Genomic DNA, 17,940 nt, shown 5'->3' on the forward strand with positions numbered 1-17,940 from the left:
ACGTGACGCGCCGCCCCGCCCGCACCGGGGCTGAGCGCCAGGGACGGCGGCGGTGTGCGGGGCCCCGGCGGCTCGGGAGGGAGCGGGCGGCGGCGGTGCCGCTCCGGGGCCCCGCGGGCGGAGCGGGCAGGTAAGCGGCTGCGGGTATCCGCGGGGCGGGCCGCGGCACCTCCTCGTCCCCAGGGTGGCCCCCGGTATGTCTGGCGGCAAGACTGCGGGAGGAAGCGGTGCTGGCGCATCGGCGAGCCGAGCGGAGCATCCCGGTGACTCGTGGTCGCCCGTGCCTGCTGCCTCCCTGCAACAAAGCCCTCCACCTGCATCCGTCCGTAGCGCGCTGGCTTTAAAGTCAGCGTTTTATTGTGTTGTAGTCTATCGCGTTGTGCTTCATTTCTATTTATTTGTGAAGAAAGTGTACTTTTCCCAGCACTGCGTGTTCTTCCATGTTATCTCAGGTCTCCTGGAGCAGGAGAGCTCAGCTGCAGCATACATACATGCATCCCCAACATAGCCATTTTGTGCTGTGGTGTTTTCTTGTTCAAAAATGCATGGTGAGCTCAACTGGCACAGGGGGCAGTCGGCATCTGTCCCACGATGAGGTGGCAGAGCATCTTGGTGCTTTGCAGGTGACTTTAACTATCGCTGATGTGCCCAGGAGTGTGTGAGTGATGTGTGTGTGTGTGATGTGTGTCCTTCCATGCATCTCCTGTGTCTTTTTCAATAGATATTTAAAAGTGTATCCTTCAGTTGCATCCTGTCACTTTTCCCTTAGGAGAGGTGGAGAGAGAGAATAGAAACATGCATTGATGAAGTGGGAGATTCGCTGTGTCTCTTCTGTTTTTCTCATTTGTTAAGCCATCTCATTTATTTTTGCCATACTTTAAATCAAAGCAAATTGCAAGATAACGCCTTTATTCAGTAGTTTGGTTTCAAAGGAAGGTGAATTCCCTTCTTTTAAGTGTGTAGAAAGAGAGGCGTGAAGAAGTTGCGGCCTGTCCATGCTCACCCAGCAAAGGATGAGAAGCCAGAAGCAGATCTCTGCATGGTGACTTAGCCTGGTGAAGCACCAAAGCTGCCTTCCGGATGGGTTAAAATGTGCAGAATACTTTGATGTTCTAAACGTGTTACTTACTGGAGGCAAGGCATGGTGGATGACATTGCAAGATTTTTTCCCCCCTCTTTCAATCATCTTCCACAATCTGGAGGTACCACAGAATCCCCATTAATTGTCTCTGGATGCCCTACATATTTAAAGCAGGCTGTAGCAGAGAGATCTTTAATTAATCCCAGGGAGAAGCATTCACTGGTACTAGTGAACTAGATCTTTCAGCCATGGGCTGGCAGGGAAAATCTGGCTGGGTACTGTTTGTAGTATTTGCTTGTTCGATTTCCTGGAGAGCCCAGTCAGAGGGTTTTTCTTCCACACTGAGATAAGTAACTCGTTTCCCATGAGGTTTTGGAATTTCTCAATAGCCATGGAAATGCCATAAAGAAGAGGCTTAACACATTAGGTAAGGTTCCGTGAGTGATGGGCAGGAGGATAAAGGGGAAAGGAATAAAGGGGGCAAGAAAAGGAGGCAGCCATTCCTCAGCACTTAGCCCCTTCTGGTAGAAGATCGATTCACAAACAGCTGAGCTGAGATAACCAATTTTCACAGATATTTTCTGTAAGTCAGTGGTTCTCACAGTGTTGTGTGGGTTGGCTTTAAAACAAGGATATCTTTGTGTGAGTTGGTTGTATGTCTGTGTTTTAAATTCAGAACGATTTAAGCTGAAAAGAAGAAAATCTTATTAGCTGAAATCAATTTTAATCTTCTCTTACACTTGTACTTTCTTATTCACAAAGGAATGTTCATTTCCTTTTGCTGGTTCCATTAAAGTGTGATGGTTTGTCACTATGCAGCCATAGCAGTAAAGTCAGTAAGCAGAAAGCTATTCTTCTATGTTATTCTATAAATTTAGTGTTTGGATTCTCAATTTTTGTGTATTAGGAAATGATGTCTGATTAGACAGATGTTTGTTCTTTTTTTTTTCTGACCTTAAGTATGTCAGGTTGTATCTGGGAGAAAGTAAATCTGCATGTAAAAGCTCAAAGCATTTTTTTTTTAATGCTAAAACCTACTTATTCTTTTTCCTTGATGTATCTATCACTTAAACATTAACTGTTTGAAATTAAAATGACACTCTTAGGAAAAAGAATTCATCAGTAGTTGTTTTTTCCATTTGTCAGCTCTTCAGTTGTGCAATTAGCACATCATCCTTTAGCATCTCCTCTTGTATTTATAGATTGACAGGAAAAACTAGCTCTCCTATTTTTTCAAAACCCATATTGTCTCAGCTTTGAATGAACTACTTCAATTTGTTGAGATGAATAGGAAACTCTGCATTTTTAGAAAAGGCTGCTTTTGTCCAAAGCCGATTTTGTGCTTTGCCAGCCTATGGCTCAGCTATTCAGCTGATGACATCTGCCAGTCCAGCACTCTGCCACGCTTTAAAAATCCCAGCAGAACATTTTCTGCTTTAATATTCCTTATAGCCTGCAGTCCTTCACGCAGTTTTGTGCAGTCACTCTGTGCCCTCCAACAGCTCATAATCTATGTTGGCAAGGGGGAAGGTCTCAGAGTAGTTAAATACCAATCTGATTGCAGGCTGCAGACAGGACAGAAACCTCAGCAGGATCCAAATCCTGACCAGTAGTACCACAGAGAGGTAAAAGCAGAGGAGATTTAATGAAAAATATCCTAATGCTAGAAATAAAACCTTACACTCAAAGGTGGTTTATGACATAGTTTCTGGTAGTTATCCTGCAGAAAAAATGCCAGGCTCCAGCTCTGGCTGCTGCTGCTTTTCCAGGCCCCACTCCCACGGATGCTCCTGGTTTATGTCTTTTGTCTCTTGGGATACCAAATTACACGAAATATAACAACAAGCATTTCTACCCTGCTATGCTTATTACAAGAAATATCTGGACCGAGCCCAAACTGAATGAAAAATAGTATGAGTTTCTGTTCCCTTACCTCTGTGGATTCTTCTCTGGGAATAACACAAAGAGCCTCTTCAGAAGTCCTGCCGCTCTCACCTCCTGTCTATGCATTCTCTGCTGTGGTGGTTGTTTCTTTTCATCATCTCCTGCTGGCACACAAGAGCCTTTCGTGACTTCTGGCTTCCTGGGCAGTCCCATGTGATGGTCAGGTTCTCTGGCCAATCCATCTTTTCATGAGTTTCCCCACTGGGAAGGGACTTGCTCTCCAGAATATCTTGAGGGTGGCAGTCTAATTAGGAGATAGTCAGGATTTTTCAGATTACATCCTCTTTCCTCAGTATCCCTAGGAATTTCACTTCACTGATTAAAAAGAAGAGGAGACACCATACTGAAAGTAGAGTTTGTAATCACACAAGATGTAGAGTACCAGTATCAAATAGCTTGAAATTGGTATGTAGCTACATGTTCTAAATAATCACACACCCCACTGACACCATATGATATAGTAGCATTCATTTCTCTGCAATTGAAAGTGCTGCATTTTTAATATGCTGGCATCATGGATCTGTGTCTGCACTTGTATCCAATTGAGAGTCCCCTGAGCCAACTAATTCCTGCTGCTGGGGATACTGTCTAAGTATCTTAGATTATATTTACTGTGCAATGCATTAAGCAATCCTGAATCATCCCCAGGAGACCTTCCAGCTCTCTCTCTCTCTCTGCCTCTTTAGCATCTCTCGGGATGCAGCTGGGTGTTGCTCAGATAAAACTCTGATCTGAAACCCCTAAATATCTTGACCAAATAAGAACTCAAAGATGTAGTTTTGTGCAAGTGTTTTTCAGATAATCCTTGCTCTGTTGTTACTCTTTTCTTGGCATCTGCTTAGATGCCCAGAGGAAGCACAACACTAATTTGGTGTGTGGAGGAAGCTCATGGTGCATCTTCGAATCCTGCTTAATATAAAGCCTTCCAATTGAAGATGTATCACAAAAACAGATGCTATGACAATCTCAGCCTGGGGCATTGCTATGGAAGTAGGATGTGGGTGTAACTGACTTGTTTCTACTCATCTTACGGTACCATATAGCCCAACAAGGTCCAGATAAATAAGCCAGGAATTACAACAGGCATCTGTTGTTTCAAGGTGCAGGATGACCCACTTTGGGCAAATGCTTAAGTGAGGGGTAGCTTAGGGGAAGACAGTGAGCACTTTTTTTTTTTATTTAGAGATTTTGGGACATCTTTTAAATTTATTCAAGATACGGGCTTTGAGGATTTCAGACCATCCTCCATTTCCAAGTCATGGTCCTTTTAAAGTCTTGGTTTCTTTAAAAGACTCTCATACATGTGCCATGCATTGAATTTTTCACAAAATATAATTAACGTAAGGAAACAGATCTCATCCCTGGAAGTACTGGGAAGCTTTGGGTACTTTGTTTTCATTTCTCATTCTTCTAGCTATCTGGACAAAGAATGAGGAGACAAGGGAGATGCAGCACTTGAGGTGTTTGCTCTTAATAAAGGTAGACCAGCAGAGTTTGGGGATTTGTAATAAGTGTAGTGAAAACACTAAGTCACGGCTTGAACCAGTGATGGGCACCTGGTGGGAAGGCAGGGGCAACTCAGGTGCATGCAATGCATTGAGTGACTGAAAGGGGTGGAGTCAAAATCCATCCCTTCCCAGGCTTCATTTAAGGGTTGGCAGTGTGGGTGAGAGTGTCTTGCTGGAGGTCTCTGCCTATCTGGAGGTCTTGAGGCCTTCTGAACGGAAACAGTGTTTTCTCTTATTTCTGCACTAGTAGTTGTATATGAGTTTATCATTTGCTGTGGCCTGAGTCCTTGCTGCTTGCTTTCTTGTGCTTTCCATAGTGTTGCAGTTAGTATGCAAGAAAAATGATCAGGTAATTTTTTAAATATAAAAATGTATAGCTATGCTCGTATCCTGTTTCCTGGACTTCAGTAATGCTGATCTGCCTTCAGTGACTTCAGTAATGCTGATCTACGCAGCAGTTATTATTCCCTGACATTTGGAAAAGTTATGAAACAATGGGAGGGGGAAGGGCATTTTAGTGAATCTCTTTTATGAATTGGATCTTGTTTTGTTTTTTTTTTTAAGTCTTTGAAAATGTCATCCTAAAGCAATTCAGCGGAAAGCTCCTCTTCCCTACATTTGTTTTAATTTTGGCTGTATCTGTAGAAAGCCATCAGTAAGTGTTTGGGTGTTTCACGTAAAGGACGGAGGAGGGCAGGGAGAGAGATGGTCCTGAGCTAAGCAGCATGGCAGCACAGTTGGTGAGCCATCCGTTCAAATCCAAGTGACTATTCTTGCTGAACTGCAGCTTCAGCATAGTTGCATCTGTGCTGGGCAGGTTCTTGTTACCAAGTGCTTTGGTCCAGAAGCTGCTCAGCAGCCTTAGTGTGGGACAGCACTAGCACAAATCCTGCCTGTTGACAGGCAGCCATTTGCCTGTGATAAATCAGGATGCTTGAGTGTGTGGACTGTGTCACTTGCCTCCTTTTGCTTTTAGCTTGAGCTTTTAGCACTTCCAGATCCTGAAGGGTTGGCAAGGAGCCCCACTAGCAAATACCCATAAAGGTTTTGGTGGTAGAGGTCATCTAACTGCGTTATGCTCTCTACTCTTACGCTTAGTGGTTTTGGCAGTCCAGCTTGAATTTTGCAGCTTTGATTCAAAGTCCAGCTTTGAATCTTTGATGCATACTCAGGGGTATGGTCTTCTTTTTTTTATTTCCTGTCTCTCTTTCCGTAAGAAATAAAAATGCTTTGAAGCTTGTGGATTAAGTAAAGAGAGGTGTGATCTATGAGCTTTGCTGCTTGCTTTCTTCTACCCTGCTGGGAGACCGTAAGCAGGTGTTTCTCTTTGTGCCTCTTGCTATTCTATGCAATCACTTAAGTGGCCTTATGATGGGCCACTGCTATAAGGGGTCTTTTTCCTCCACTTCCTTCTTCTGGATGTGGCCACATGGCAAATGTGATGAGAGGATTTGTTTAGCTGAAAATCATGTTTTACTTTCTTCTAAAATGCAAAAGGCTTGTTACCAGAAAGATAAATCACCCTGATGAGTTCATTGCAAGCTGCACAGCTGCAGCTACTAGTAGGAAGGAGCTCTTCTCACCTTGCCTTCTCACAGATCGTTCATCACTGCCTTGCTGTTTGCTAGGTTGAACTGTGATCTAGTTTGTGCCATTTCACCTTGAAATAGAGATAAGCATTGTCCTCAGTTTCAGCAGGGTATGGTGAGGATGTATATGTGAAAGATCATTTCAAATCGTTTAGGTGAGCCCTATTGTTTGGCTCTTTCCTAGCATAAGGTCTGAATTAAATGTGCTTTCTTATATAGGTCTTACCATGCTTTTTGTAGGGTTTGAGTATGTATGTCCTGCATTGGACCACTTCGTTTTGTCATAACAGGATTGATTGATGGCAGATCTGCCCCAAACAGATACCATCTGTTTTTCATGTGTACGATCTGACAGCAGGCAAACACTTTAAAAATATTAGGAATTGAAACTAACCTTTTGGTTAATGTGCACTTATGAAACACACATATAAAATCAGAAGCAGTGTTGGGGATGGGGAGGGTATGGAGTGAAGGGAGCAACCTATGTTTGGAGAGCTCTCTCAAGACAGATGTTTGGTGTAAACTTCCCTTGATCTCTTCCCTGTTCTGGGTAACCATCAATGCTAAGTCACAGGTTGTTTTTTGTTCTTGCAGATAACTCCATTGGGATGTGCATGAAGATACAGTGACAGTTCTTACGTGTGTTATGTGATTATAAAAATAAAGATCAATGTTCCTCATTACTCTTTAATTTTTCCTCTTATGTCTCCTCTGAGCAATCAAAAAGATCACTCATGCAGTGGCAAGGATTTAAAATCAAGGATTTTGTGGTATAATGCTTTCTTCCTGTCTGCATTCAAACCAGATAATTTCTCTTCTATTAGTAGCAGCTGAAAGCCATTGGAAAAGCTTCTTTTGACCTCAGTGGTGCAAGACCAAGCTTTTAGGCTCCTGTTTTGTATGTCAAAAACTACTACTGTCACGGGAATTGTATGCAGCAGTGGCTTTCCTGCATAGTAACAGAAGACTGTGTTTCTAAAAATTCTTCTACAGAGTGTTTTTGCAGAGCCACTTCCCCGGGGTTTTCCATCTGTTTTCACAGAGAGATTAATAACAAATTGTTTGGCTAATAAGCCGTCCCTAAAATTTCACTTTTTTTTTCCTTCTCTCACACAGTTTCTTGGTTCCTGTCTCCCTCTGTGCTCCCACATGAGAGATGTCATCACTTGTATCAGCTGCACAGCAGTTGTCGTTCTTCAGCCCCACAGCAAGGCTTTGAGGGCTGGAGATCTCAGTGTGCATGGCTGAAAGAGTTGGTGGTATGGATGGTTGTATAGTGCTGAGGGCTTGCCTCATTCTCAGGAGACATAAAGAACAGGGAAAGACTATATTTAATGTCTATTGTGATACCCTACAGGAGCCCATTTCTTGTTCGTAACTGTGGAGAAAATATTCCCAGCAAACATGGGACTCAAATGTGAAATTGTTTGATTTAGCAGCAGCTCTGAGAAATGTGGGGTTGGTAGTGGTGCTTTGAGATGCTATCTTGCGGAGGTCAGGACTGGGCAGTAGAGGGTATCCTTGCTGCTGTGTTGTCAGAAACAGCTGAGAAAAGAAATGCCTCTACTGTGAAAACAAGCTTACGATCAGGAAGGATCTTTGTGTTCTTTTAATCTGATAATTCCCTTTATACAAGTCACAGAGCTTCTCTACAATAATACCTCTTCTGGTTGAGTATCAGGACGAAACTGCTGCCAAGATAGCCAGTCTAGATTTGGAAGTTTGCAGTGATGGTTCAATTCTCCAGAGCCCTCAGGGATGTATTTGTTAAAATGCCTACCTAATGTCTGCTTTGTATTTCTCTGTCAGCTTTTTATCTTGTTGCATCCTCCTTTGCTGGATTAGAGGGATCTTTTTCACTGTGTTCTTATTCTGATGTAGGGAACATACACATCTGCTCAGTAATTGGCATTCTGTCTGACTGATGAAGATTAGAACTGGACACAGATTTCCAGAAGCAATTGTATCTGTGCCGAATCAAAAAGTAACATCACATTTCTTCTCCTTGCATGGTCGAAGTTAACATAGTCTTTTAGGCTTTGGCATTATGCTGAGAACTGAAGTTAGCTTACTGTCTGCTGTGAGTTAATGAAGATCACAGCTTGATAAACTTTTTTTTTTTTTTTTTTTTGAAAGCCTAACCACACATCTTTGCCTTTAGCTTTGGATTTCTTAAAATTTTACTGGAAAGTTGTCCCCTATTCAAGGTAGTAGGAGCTGAGCATGGAAACTACAGTCAGGAAATTTGGAGATCTAGTCCCAGATTAACATTCATGTGTTCAGGATTTTAGAAGGTCACTCAAGTAGTGATGCTTTCAGCTTCATGGTGACTCTGGGCCTGCTTTCTTTTTCCAGTTTCTGGAGGGGAATATCACTGTGGTCTCAGACTCATAAGGATCAATCAGGTGACTTCGTGATTTCATAAAGACAAAATATGTTACTGCTGACTGTCAGAGAAAAATGTTAGAATCTATTTGTACCTCTTGCACAAATTTACTACAAAGAATTAATTTATTCCATAGAATAAAATGATTCAATTTCTCCCATAAAGGTTATTTTTAAAAAACATTAAATGAAAACTGGCATTAATTCCCATGGACGTGTGGAAATTGTGGAGTCCTGCTCATGTTAGTTATTTGAGAGTCAGAGCTTGCTATCTTTGAAGTCAATGGCTGGTTTGCTTTGGAGATAAAAGGGGAGAAGTTGGAAGCAAAGTGTTAAATTTTACTGTGAAGTTTCTTGCGTGTGCTGTTTCGTATCGTGGTATTGAAAAACTGGCTGTCTGAAAACAGATGTTAAGACCACATTCCTCAGGCAGATGAGGTGTAGGACTGTAGTGAGGGGAACTGCTGCTTCATAGTTTCTTCGTGGCTTTGGGACAGGTTATTTCTTTTAGTGAAATATTTCTCTACAGATATTCAGAAGGGGCAAGATTCCCTTACAGGTTTTGCTCCATTCTCTGTTGGGGTTGCAGATGGGGATGTTTTCTGCAAATTCAGGCATATGCTTTTTGCATGGCATGTATGATCTCAGATGGCAATCTAAACAGACTGTTGCCAGTCATGTTACAGTGCTGTGCAAGATGTTCCTGTGCCCAGTGATTCAGAAGCAGTCTAACTTCTAGGATATGCAGAATGACTTTTGATTCCATTTTATATGTTGTCTGATCACTGTGGGAGATTTATTTCCTGCAATGCAAAAAACAATCTGAATTGCTTTTTGTTGAGTTTCTTAAAGCCACGAAGGGCTATACAGTGTTCATTGGTCATGGTCTTTAGTGTTAACGTGATACAAAGTTTGCACATCTGTGTGTGTGGGGGAGTGTGCAAGACGTAAATAGGGTCTTCAGCAGAGGGTGGTCAGGCACGGAACAGGTTCTCCAAGGCAGTGTCCACAGAACCAAGCCACTGGAGTTCGAGAAACATTTGGACAGCACATTCTTTTACATATGTAATTGTTCAGCACGGTTCTTCAGAGTTGTTAAAATGTTATTCCTTGTAGTCAGATTTGTATCTAAATACTTCATGAATATTTGGCACAGCTGTATTTTCTAAACGTTAAGAATTCTGAGAGGTATTAATCCTGTGTCTGGTAGGTTCATGGAACAGGACTTGACTGTCTTGATGCATGTTTAATCATCTGAGTTCTACTTACGTGGCATTCCCGTAGATAAATGTCACTTAGTATTACTGGTAGTTTTGCTTGAGTGAGAAATAATTTATAATTGTTATAAATATTTATGAAACGTTGTGGTCTTTTGTCCCTGAACAGTCAGAAGACTTTGCTGTCATTCTGAATCCCCCTCAGTGAAGTCATCTGAGTAGTAATTTACTTTACATCTACTATATATGCTAAATTTTAAGGTTTGGCAGAACTGCATGATACTAAATTAATAAACGTTGAAATATAATTCATTTTGACATCGTTTGATTACTTTTTGTAATATCCTCACAATGAGCACTAAGTTAAAAGACAAGTAAAATTAGAAAAGCTGGCACCAATACAACTATCACAAAGTAGGATGTGTCTGCTGCTGTTTCTAAGCTAGGCTACTCCTTTAAATCAGTCAACTTGATTTTTGTCTGTGGTTTCAATATTTCATTCTCATGCATGTGGGCCAAAGCCTTTGTCTTCTGTTTGCTTGCAGCATTGCAGAAGCATATTAAAAAAATAGAATAAGCTATGCTTTTTTAATCTTATAAATGTTATAAACTCTTTCCCCTTCCAGTACCTTTTTTTATTCCTAATATTTAAAATGGAATCTAAGAATCAAGGTTAGGTGATATAATATGTATCCATGACAGTAATGAAGATCAGATCAGCGGGTGATATTTAAACCAGTTGGAAGTAAACCTTTATACAAAACTTCTGTCAAATTTTTCTGCTCGATGTGAAATAGACCCTTTTTCTGACTTGTCTCTCATTTTAGGCTGGGAATGGAGTGCATAAACTGGATATCAGCTGTAGGACATCTTATCAAAACAAAGCATCTGTAGGACTGTTGTTGAATGAATGACTTCTAAGTGCAGGAACTGCTAGGCTGGCAACAAGTGCTACAAGATGCCAAGTGAGGTGCTTGAGAGCAGTAGTGGACTGGAAGACACAGTGCCAAAAGAGAGGAAATCTGGAAGTCACAGCCCTTGCCATGGATCTGTGAGGAGGGCAGTGACAACCACGGTCACCTTTGATGGAGAAGCCACTATGGACCGGAGGAAAAAGAAGAAGAAAGAGTCCCGTCCTGAGTCAGTAATAGTGTATAGGTCAGAGAATGAGAATAAAGTGGAAGAGGAGCAAGCAGATGAAGAAGGAGGGGAAAGGAGTTCTGAGGAAGGCTCCAAGTTCCTGGGTCAGTCCGTGACTGATGGTACGTATCCCTGGGAACGTTCACAGTCCATAAATAGTGGTGTCACTGGTAGCCAAGACAGTTGGGTTTACGAGAAAAGGTTGGAGCTCTTGCTGCCGTTTTAAGATCAGAAAGGATGAAGGTTAGAAATACTTGCATTTGAAGGAATTGATGCTTTATAAGCCTCTTCTTGGATTCACAAGATTTACCAGGATTGGTATAAAGGCTGATGGTGGGAGTCACAGTGACAGAAACAGGGTCCTCTCCCTTAGTCTCTGGATGCCTTGCAGTGTAGACCTTGGGCAGGAATGTATGGCCAGGTGTTGCAAGACAAATCCTGGCTCAAATAAAACTCCTTAAGACCAGTGTGGTACTAAGAAGCAGGTATTCTTTAATATGGTAACAGATGTGGCAGGGAATCTTTCCTCTTAACAGTGCACCCCAACATAACAAAGGCACATCCCTTATTTGCATTTGGGTATAATGTGCCTACACGCTTGGGGAGACATCTGCAGTGGTCTTAAGGTGTCTTTCCCACCTCTCTCATTTGCAGCTTATGCTAGTTAATGCTGGGGCTGATCTCCCTTTTGGCAGACTAGATAGATAAGCTAATTTTCAAGATCCTCCTGAGCTTGTATGGAAGTGACTGTGGGACCGGTCATCTCCAAGATGCCAGGAGTTTGAGTTCATCCATGAAAATGCTATGAAACAAAAATCATTACAGACTGATTTGGGGTACATTCAGCAGTACTTTGCAGATGCTAGTTGTCCTGCTCTTGGTTTTTAATGTATGCAGTAGTTAAGGATGATCTAGAGAAGTGCTGAGCACACTCTATATGTATAATGCTGCGGTCAAATACCCCTCCATGCCTAAAGCAACTGTTTGTTAACTGAAAGGATGGAAACAGATTTAGTGGCTCCACCTGCAATAAGAAGTTTTATTCATTATCTCAGATTTGCTGTTGCCTTCTGTTTGTGCAGTCTCAGCTTCCTTTTTAAGACTGATTAATTTGCAAGGTCATCACAGTACATTTCAGCCACTTTCACTTCTGATGCCTGTCACAGCTACCCTTGTGGGAAAGAACTGTGGGCAGCAGGTCCCACAGCTAATCCTCTCGTGAGTCAGCACTGTGGACTGAGAAGGGTTCAAATGTGGATGCAACCTCCTGGCCCTTCAGCCACACCAGATTCCCCATGATCCTAACCCCAACCTTCATGCTTCTCTGCTGTCTTTCTGTTTTTGTGTGTCACTGCTCAGCTTCCCTTTAAGAACCTCTGATTACTTCCTTCCAAGCCAGTCAGAATTAAGTCCAGGAGGAAGCATATTTTTAGAACTACAGAAGAGTTTATGCCCAGTGCCACTGCAGGGACTGTCCAAAACCAATGTCACTTGGAAACTAAGGTGTTTCTTACTGGAACACATATCCCAACACTTTCCTATTTGGTGCCTTGCTTGATCCTTTAAAATGCAAACGTAATTATATGAGACTTTGTGAATATGAGACTTCATGATTTTCTAAAGTTTGAAAATTAATTTAGATTGATAATGTGCAAATGAGAAATAGAATAATAGCTATTCAAGTATAACTCCATGCGTGCGTGTACTTATTCCCAGATCTTGTTCATATTTAGCTAACTCACTTCAGATGTCCATGTTGTTGAGGAATAAATCTGACTCTAGCGGAGAAAATAGGCTTACTATTTTTTACTCATTTACTCTGTCTTGTCTCTTCCCCATATGCTCCCACAGCACTTTTCTTTCGTGTGTTGTCCCCCATGCATATGCTGGAGTCTTCTCCCTTGTGATTTCTGTCATCTAGAATTCCTGTCATTTTCCTTACTGGCTATTCTTTTTCTGTGATAATCTTTGTTATAATGCATTGCTACTTGTGTTCCATCTTTTTGTTTAACTATAACTCCATCTGTGCTGTCTAATTGTGTTCAAGATCTTTGGGGAGTTGCACAAAATAAGCCACTCAGAAAAGAAATCTAATGTGGATGACTTTATCCGTGTTTGCAGGTGTCTGGAACATGCCTTCAGACAGCCGATACGTCACCTTGACTGGAACAATCACCAGAGGAAAGAAGAAGGGCCAGATGGTGGACATCCATGTCACGCTAACAGACAAAGAGCTGCAGGAACTGGCTAAGTCGAAGGAACCTCCTAAAGAAAATGTACCTGAGAAGAAAAAATGTGATGTTGGGTTGGACAGAGGACCCCACATTGTCCTCTGGACCATCATCTGCCTCCCCATCGTTTTTGTAGTATCCTTTGTGGTTTCATTCTACTATGGAACCATTACATGGTACAATGTCTTCTTGGTGTACAATGAAGAGAGGACCTTCTGGCACAAAATCACCTTTTGCCCCTTTTTGATCATCTTCTACCCAATTATAATCATGGTTGTGTCTTTTTCCCTAGGTCTGTACTCAGCTGTGACCCAGGTATCATGGTCCTTTGGGGACTGGTGGCATGCTGTCAGGGACATGGAGAAGGGCTTCTGTGGCTGGCTCTGCAGCAAGTTAGGTTTGGAAGATTGCTCTCCATACAGCATTGTTGAGCTGCTAGATTCTGACAATATCTCAGGTAGTCTCTCTGGCAAGAGCTCTGCACAGGGGGTTGATACTTCAGCAGTCTGAGCTTTTGTTCTGGTTGACTATTTTTGTCATATGCGAGTGGTTTTCATCTTGAAAATGACACTGATTTTTATAAATATATATATATTTAAAAACAAACTTAAATACTGGGCTGGGAGTGCTCTTTAAATGTCACAGAATGCAAGTGTGCTAGCTTTGTGTGGTCTGGGTGGGCAGATGCATGGTTCTCCAGTGATTTGTCATCTATCTTAGCTAATAATAACTCTGGGGAATAGTGAGAAAATTCAGGTCTGTGGGACTTGGGCTGTTCTGGGGTGGCAGATATGAGCTGAGAAGTCCACTTCAGTAAAATTAGGTATCACTTTTAGGGAAAACAACATAGCAGGGACTTCCTGACCCAATGAAGTTTCTACCCAGGGGATGAATTTCAGGAGATAGGAACTCATTCTTAAGTGAAGGCTAAATTGCAAAATATGTGATATTCCTGCAGTTTTCCTAGAAAGGGGCCTTTTTCAGTCCTTCCGAAAAATACAATAAACTTCTCAGGTAAGCTGACTTCTGAGACAGCATCAGTTTGAAAAAACAGCACTACAACAGTTGTGCCCAATCTTTCAGTGGGAGAGCCCAGCACAATCTCTGACAAAGGCACACTGAGTTCTGTGCTGACCTGCAACCATGTGCAGCAGAGTGCTTGCTCAATAATGCATTGTGTAGGGAATGGACAGGCATATCAGCAAGCACCCTCAGGTGACTGTAGGTACAGATATCTATGTCCTTTGGACACATCTGACTTTGCTAGGTGCCCTCCTAAAAGAGAATGGGCTACAGGAATATTATGCAAGGGAACAGTTGGTCATGCAGTGAAAACGGGGGGAAAAAAAGCTGCTCTGAGGAATGTGATTGGTTTGGATGTCACTGCAGTGTATGTGTTGACTGGTGACACCTGTGTTGTTTGTTTTTTTTTTATGGAGGTGAAGCTGAAATTTGCTTGAAATGGGGGAAATCTCAGTGAAAAAGTCATTCTTGTTTTCAAGTTGCCCTTATGGAGGAGATGCTGAACCAATCCAATTCAGAAAGAGAACAACCCTGAACATGCAGAATTTCCCTGTTAGTACCAGTGCAAATTGCAGTAGTGCCTCAGCTCCAGAAATCTGCCTCACCACACCCCAGTTCCTTGTTAATTACATGGAAGAGCAATAGATAGTACATCCTCCCCTTGTGTCTCACTTTTATAATTGATTTCCCTTCTTTTGGGACTTTGTTTAGCATCTTAGTGAGCTCCCAGGCCAGGCTGAGATCGTCACCATAGGCTGGAGGAATTTTAATAGTCTGTTTTAAAAAAAAAGAAATTAAAAAAAAAAAAAAAATTAAAAAAGTTCTTTGTTCAGACTGCGGTTGTCTGTTGAAGTTTTGGCCTAAAGAGTTCAGTAGGAAAGTGAAGGAGAGGATTGATGGACTATAATGGGGTTTGAGCTACATATGTGAGACCACAAACTTCCTGAGTGCTCTAGTTCAGCTGGTGCTGCTAGAAAGTCTGGCTCAACCCCAGCCCAGAAGGGCTCACAATTTGCATGTGCATAGGTAGGTAACTTATTAGTGTGCAGTTCACGTAGACTGTACAGTCACTCACGTCTGTATCAGTTTCACTACCGCAGTCTCTCTTCCAGAGGGGGAGCTGCTTGTAGTTGTTAGGTGTCTAAGAGAAACATTTAGAAATGGGATGTCACAAGAGTTTATGCTTTGTGTTGCACTCAAAGGGTGGTCCCACAACTGCACTGACTGGCTGTCCTGTCTAGGACATCAGGGAATGCGATGGATAAACAAGTCCATCTGATGCTCTAGGCCTGATACTAAGAAATAAGTGATGTTGCTGTTCCATCTTTGGTCTGGGAGGTCCTGCCAAAGCAACCTCTTTAGCACTAGTTTGAGAATTACCAGTGTGAGCAGTGTACAAGTCATATATCATGAGTGGGCTTGGCCCTATGCTTTTCTGACAAAGCAGAGGTATTCCTGTGCTGAAGTACAGCCAGGCTGTTTGCTGCTTTCTCACGCACAGCTCTCAGTTTTAACTGGCTGAGTCTCAAGCAATGAAATACCTTTCACAAAGCAGTTTCAGGTAACAGCCTTGATATGCCTTGGAAATTATAGAGAAGCTGCAGTGCCAGTGCCAGCAGTCTCTAGTGACCCAGCACAGCCACTCTGCTTAATACCCCTCCCCTTGGAAATAGCAGGCTTCCAATAGTGGCTGGTGAGTGGGAAGAAGTGATGCTTAGCAAGCATTAATGGGGAGGAAGACCCATTGGCAAGTGTTCCTACTCTGACTGGGGAGACGCTGCTGGTGTGAAAGAAGTGGATTGTGTTCGTTGGCCCCAACATGTGGCAAACAAGTGGGGAAAGGATGCCTGGCAAGCATGCATTACTGCAGAGGGAGGAAACCCAATTCAGCTGTCACTGCTAAACAGCAGCTGTTCAAGGCTGGACGAAAGGCTGGGGTCAATAGCACAAAGAGCCTTCAGCTTACAGAGGGCTTGAATGATAAATAGTAGCTAGTTACAGAATACAACTGTACAATGTCTGCTGAGCTGCAGGATTTGATTTCAGGCTTGCAAACAGCCTGTGAGAGTGGAGACAAAACCAAATCTGTGCCTCTTACTGCTATGTAAACACAAAGGAGCATCGGAGAAGTTGTATTGCCTTCCCTCTGCCATGGCAGCTGTGCTTTTGGGTTCAGAGAAATCATTTGGGGGCCATCTTTTTGAAGATATTCTTGAATACTTAATCATGTGTTTTCTACTTTATTACATTTAACCAAGCTTGATTCTGCTCCCGTTAAAATCAGGGTGTTCTGCCACTCATTATAATGGGAGCTAGTTTAAGCTTGGGGTTAGTTCTGGTGCTATTTTTGAAAGTTCTATTCAAACTTTTCTCAAAACAACTCTGGATAGCTTTTTCTCTTGCTTGTTATCCCCAGAGCTGTTTGCCTGCTGCAAAATATATAATCATAATCACTTGCTGTAATAGAAGAAAGCACAAGTTTTTGTCTTGTTCTACCTTTGCTTTCAGAAACTCAAAAATAATTTCTGCTTATGTGCCACTGCCAAACTGCAGGGAATTCCAGTGATTCTGATTGTTGAGTGTGTTTCTGGCTGCTCTAGTCTGAAATTTTAAGTAAAGATAGTGTGTGTTTGCTGATTGTTATTTTTAATTGCATTTCCTTTTCCCACCCTTGCTGGCCTGGGTGGAGAATAAAAACGTATATGGCTTAGAAGAGTGTTGCTTTTATGCCTCTTCATGATTTGTGTTAAAAACAGCACTGTGGGGTGGACACTGTCATTCTATGCTGGTAACTGATTATAAATCATTAGCTTTAGAGACCCAATTTAAATTGTCTGAAATGGTTCTGTTTAACCTCTTACTAACCTGTGCTTACTCCAAAATGTCTTTTGGGCTCTGGATTTTGTTTTTACTTCATAGCAAATGAGTAGTTTCTTGTTTAACTTCACTCATCAGTATCTGTTTGGCTTCCATACCAAAATAGGGAGTACATTTAACTGCATACATATGATCTGTGTGTCTGTGACTTGGAGTTGCTATTTGCAGCTCTGCTGAGATGTCTTACAATCTCTCGTTACTCCAGATATGCCTCTTACGGTAAGTCAAAAAGAGAACCCACTGATAAAGTTCTTTATTTGAGGTGTCTGAATATTAGATGACACCCACTGTGTTCTTTCACAGTTACTACAGTCCTACCCACCTACAAAACATAGTTGGCATTGTCATTCTTCTAAAAAGCAGATGTGGATCTCTGGGAAACCCAAATGAAATCACTAGCTTACAGTTAGCATAGCTTCAGTGTAGGTGCTCTTTAAGCCAAAGGGTGACCTGCTTGCTTTAAAACTGATGTAGGGCCCACCAAACTGGCTGTGTCACGACCAACTCAACAGCTGGAAATACCAGCGAGGTGCTCCTGGTGTGATGCCTGCTGCAAACATTGCCAGGGAACAGGACTCTGTGCATAACAGATGTACACTGGGGAATTCCCTCCTCTAATTAAGAGGCTGGTGAAGGATACTCGTCTTCCTGGTGTGGTGGGGTGAGATGGAGGTAGCAAGCCCAGAGAATTAAGTCATTAACCTTTGCATTTCTCTCCTTTGAGGTAAATGTTACGATTTTACAGTATAGTAGTCACTAGCAGGAGAGACTTTTACTAAAGACCTCTGCACCAATCAAAATGAATCTGCGTGACTGAATTATTTCCCCGGGGGAAGAAGGTACCAATTCTGCCTGCTGATTTCTCATCCAGTTTCTTTGAGTCACGTCGTGAACTATGCTTTTAACCACAATGCATCTCCTGAATTCACTCTTTAAAGGCTTGGG

General features: G+C 42.2%; 1 protein-coding gene across 3 annotated transcripts; it reads left to right on the forward strand.

Annotated features, from left to right (window-relative positions):
- Positions 1–18: 18 nt before the first annotated feature.
- On the forward strand, positions 19–13,701 carry TMEM169 (transmembrane protein 169). 3 transcript variants are annotated; one of them, XM_048954007.1, is made up of 4 exons: positions 4,681–4,882; positions 10,552–10,986; positions 12,986–13,140; positions 13,388–13,498. In XM_048954007.1, exons 2-4 carry the CDS (start codon positions 10,683–10,685, stop codon positions 13,403–13,405), a joined length of 477 nt encoding a protein of 158 aa, XP_048809964.1. In that variant the 5' UTR covers positions 4,681–4,882; positions 10,552–10,682; the 3' UTR covers positions 13,406–13,498. The 3 variants fall into 3 exon arrangements, with proteins under 3 accessions (XP_048809963.1, XP_048809962.1, XP_048809964.1); XM_048954006.1 differs by lacking the exon at positions 4,681–4,882 and adding an exon at positions 19–130 and having other exon boundaries at positions 12,986–13,701; XM_048954005.1 differs by having other exon boundaries at positions 4,678–4,882; positions 12,986–13,701.
- Positions 13,702–17,940: the final 4,239 nt, after the last annotated feature.

The sequence above is a fragment of the Lagopus muta genome, chromosome 8 (assembly GCF_023343835.1).
Source record: "Lagopus muta isolate bLagMut1 chromosome 8, bLagMut1 primary, whole genome shotgun sequence".
Classification (NCBI taxonomy): domain Eukaryota; kingdom Metazoa; phylum Chordata; class Aves; order Galliformes; family Phasianidae; genus Lagopus; species Lagopus muta.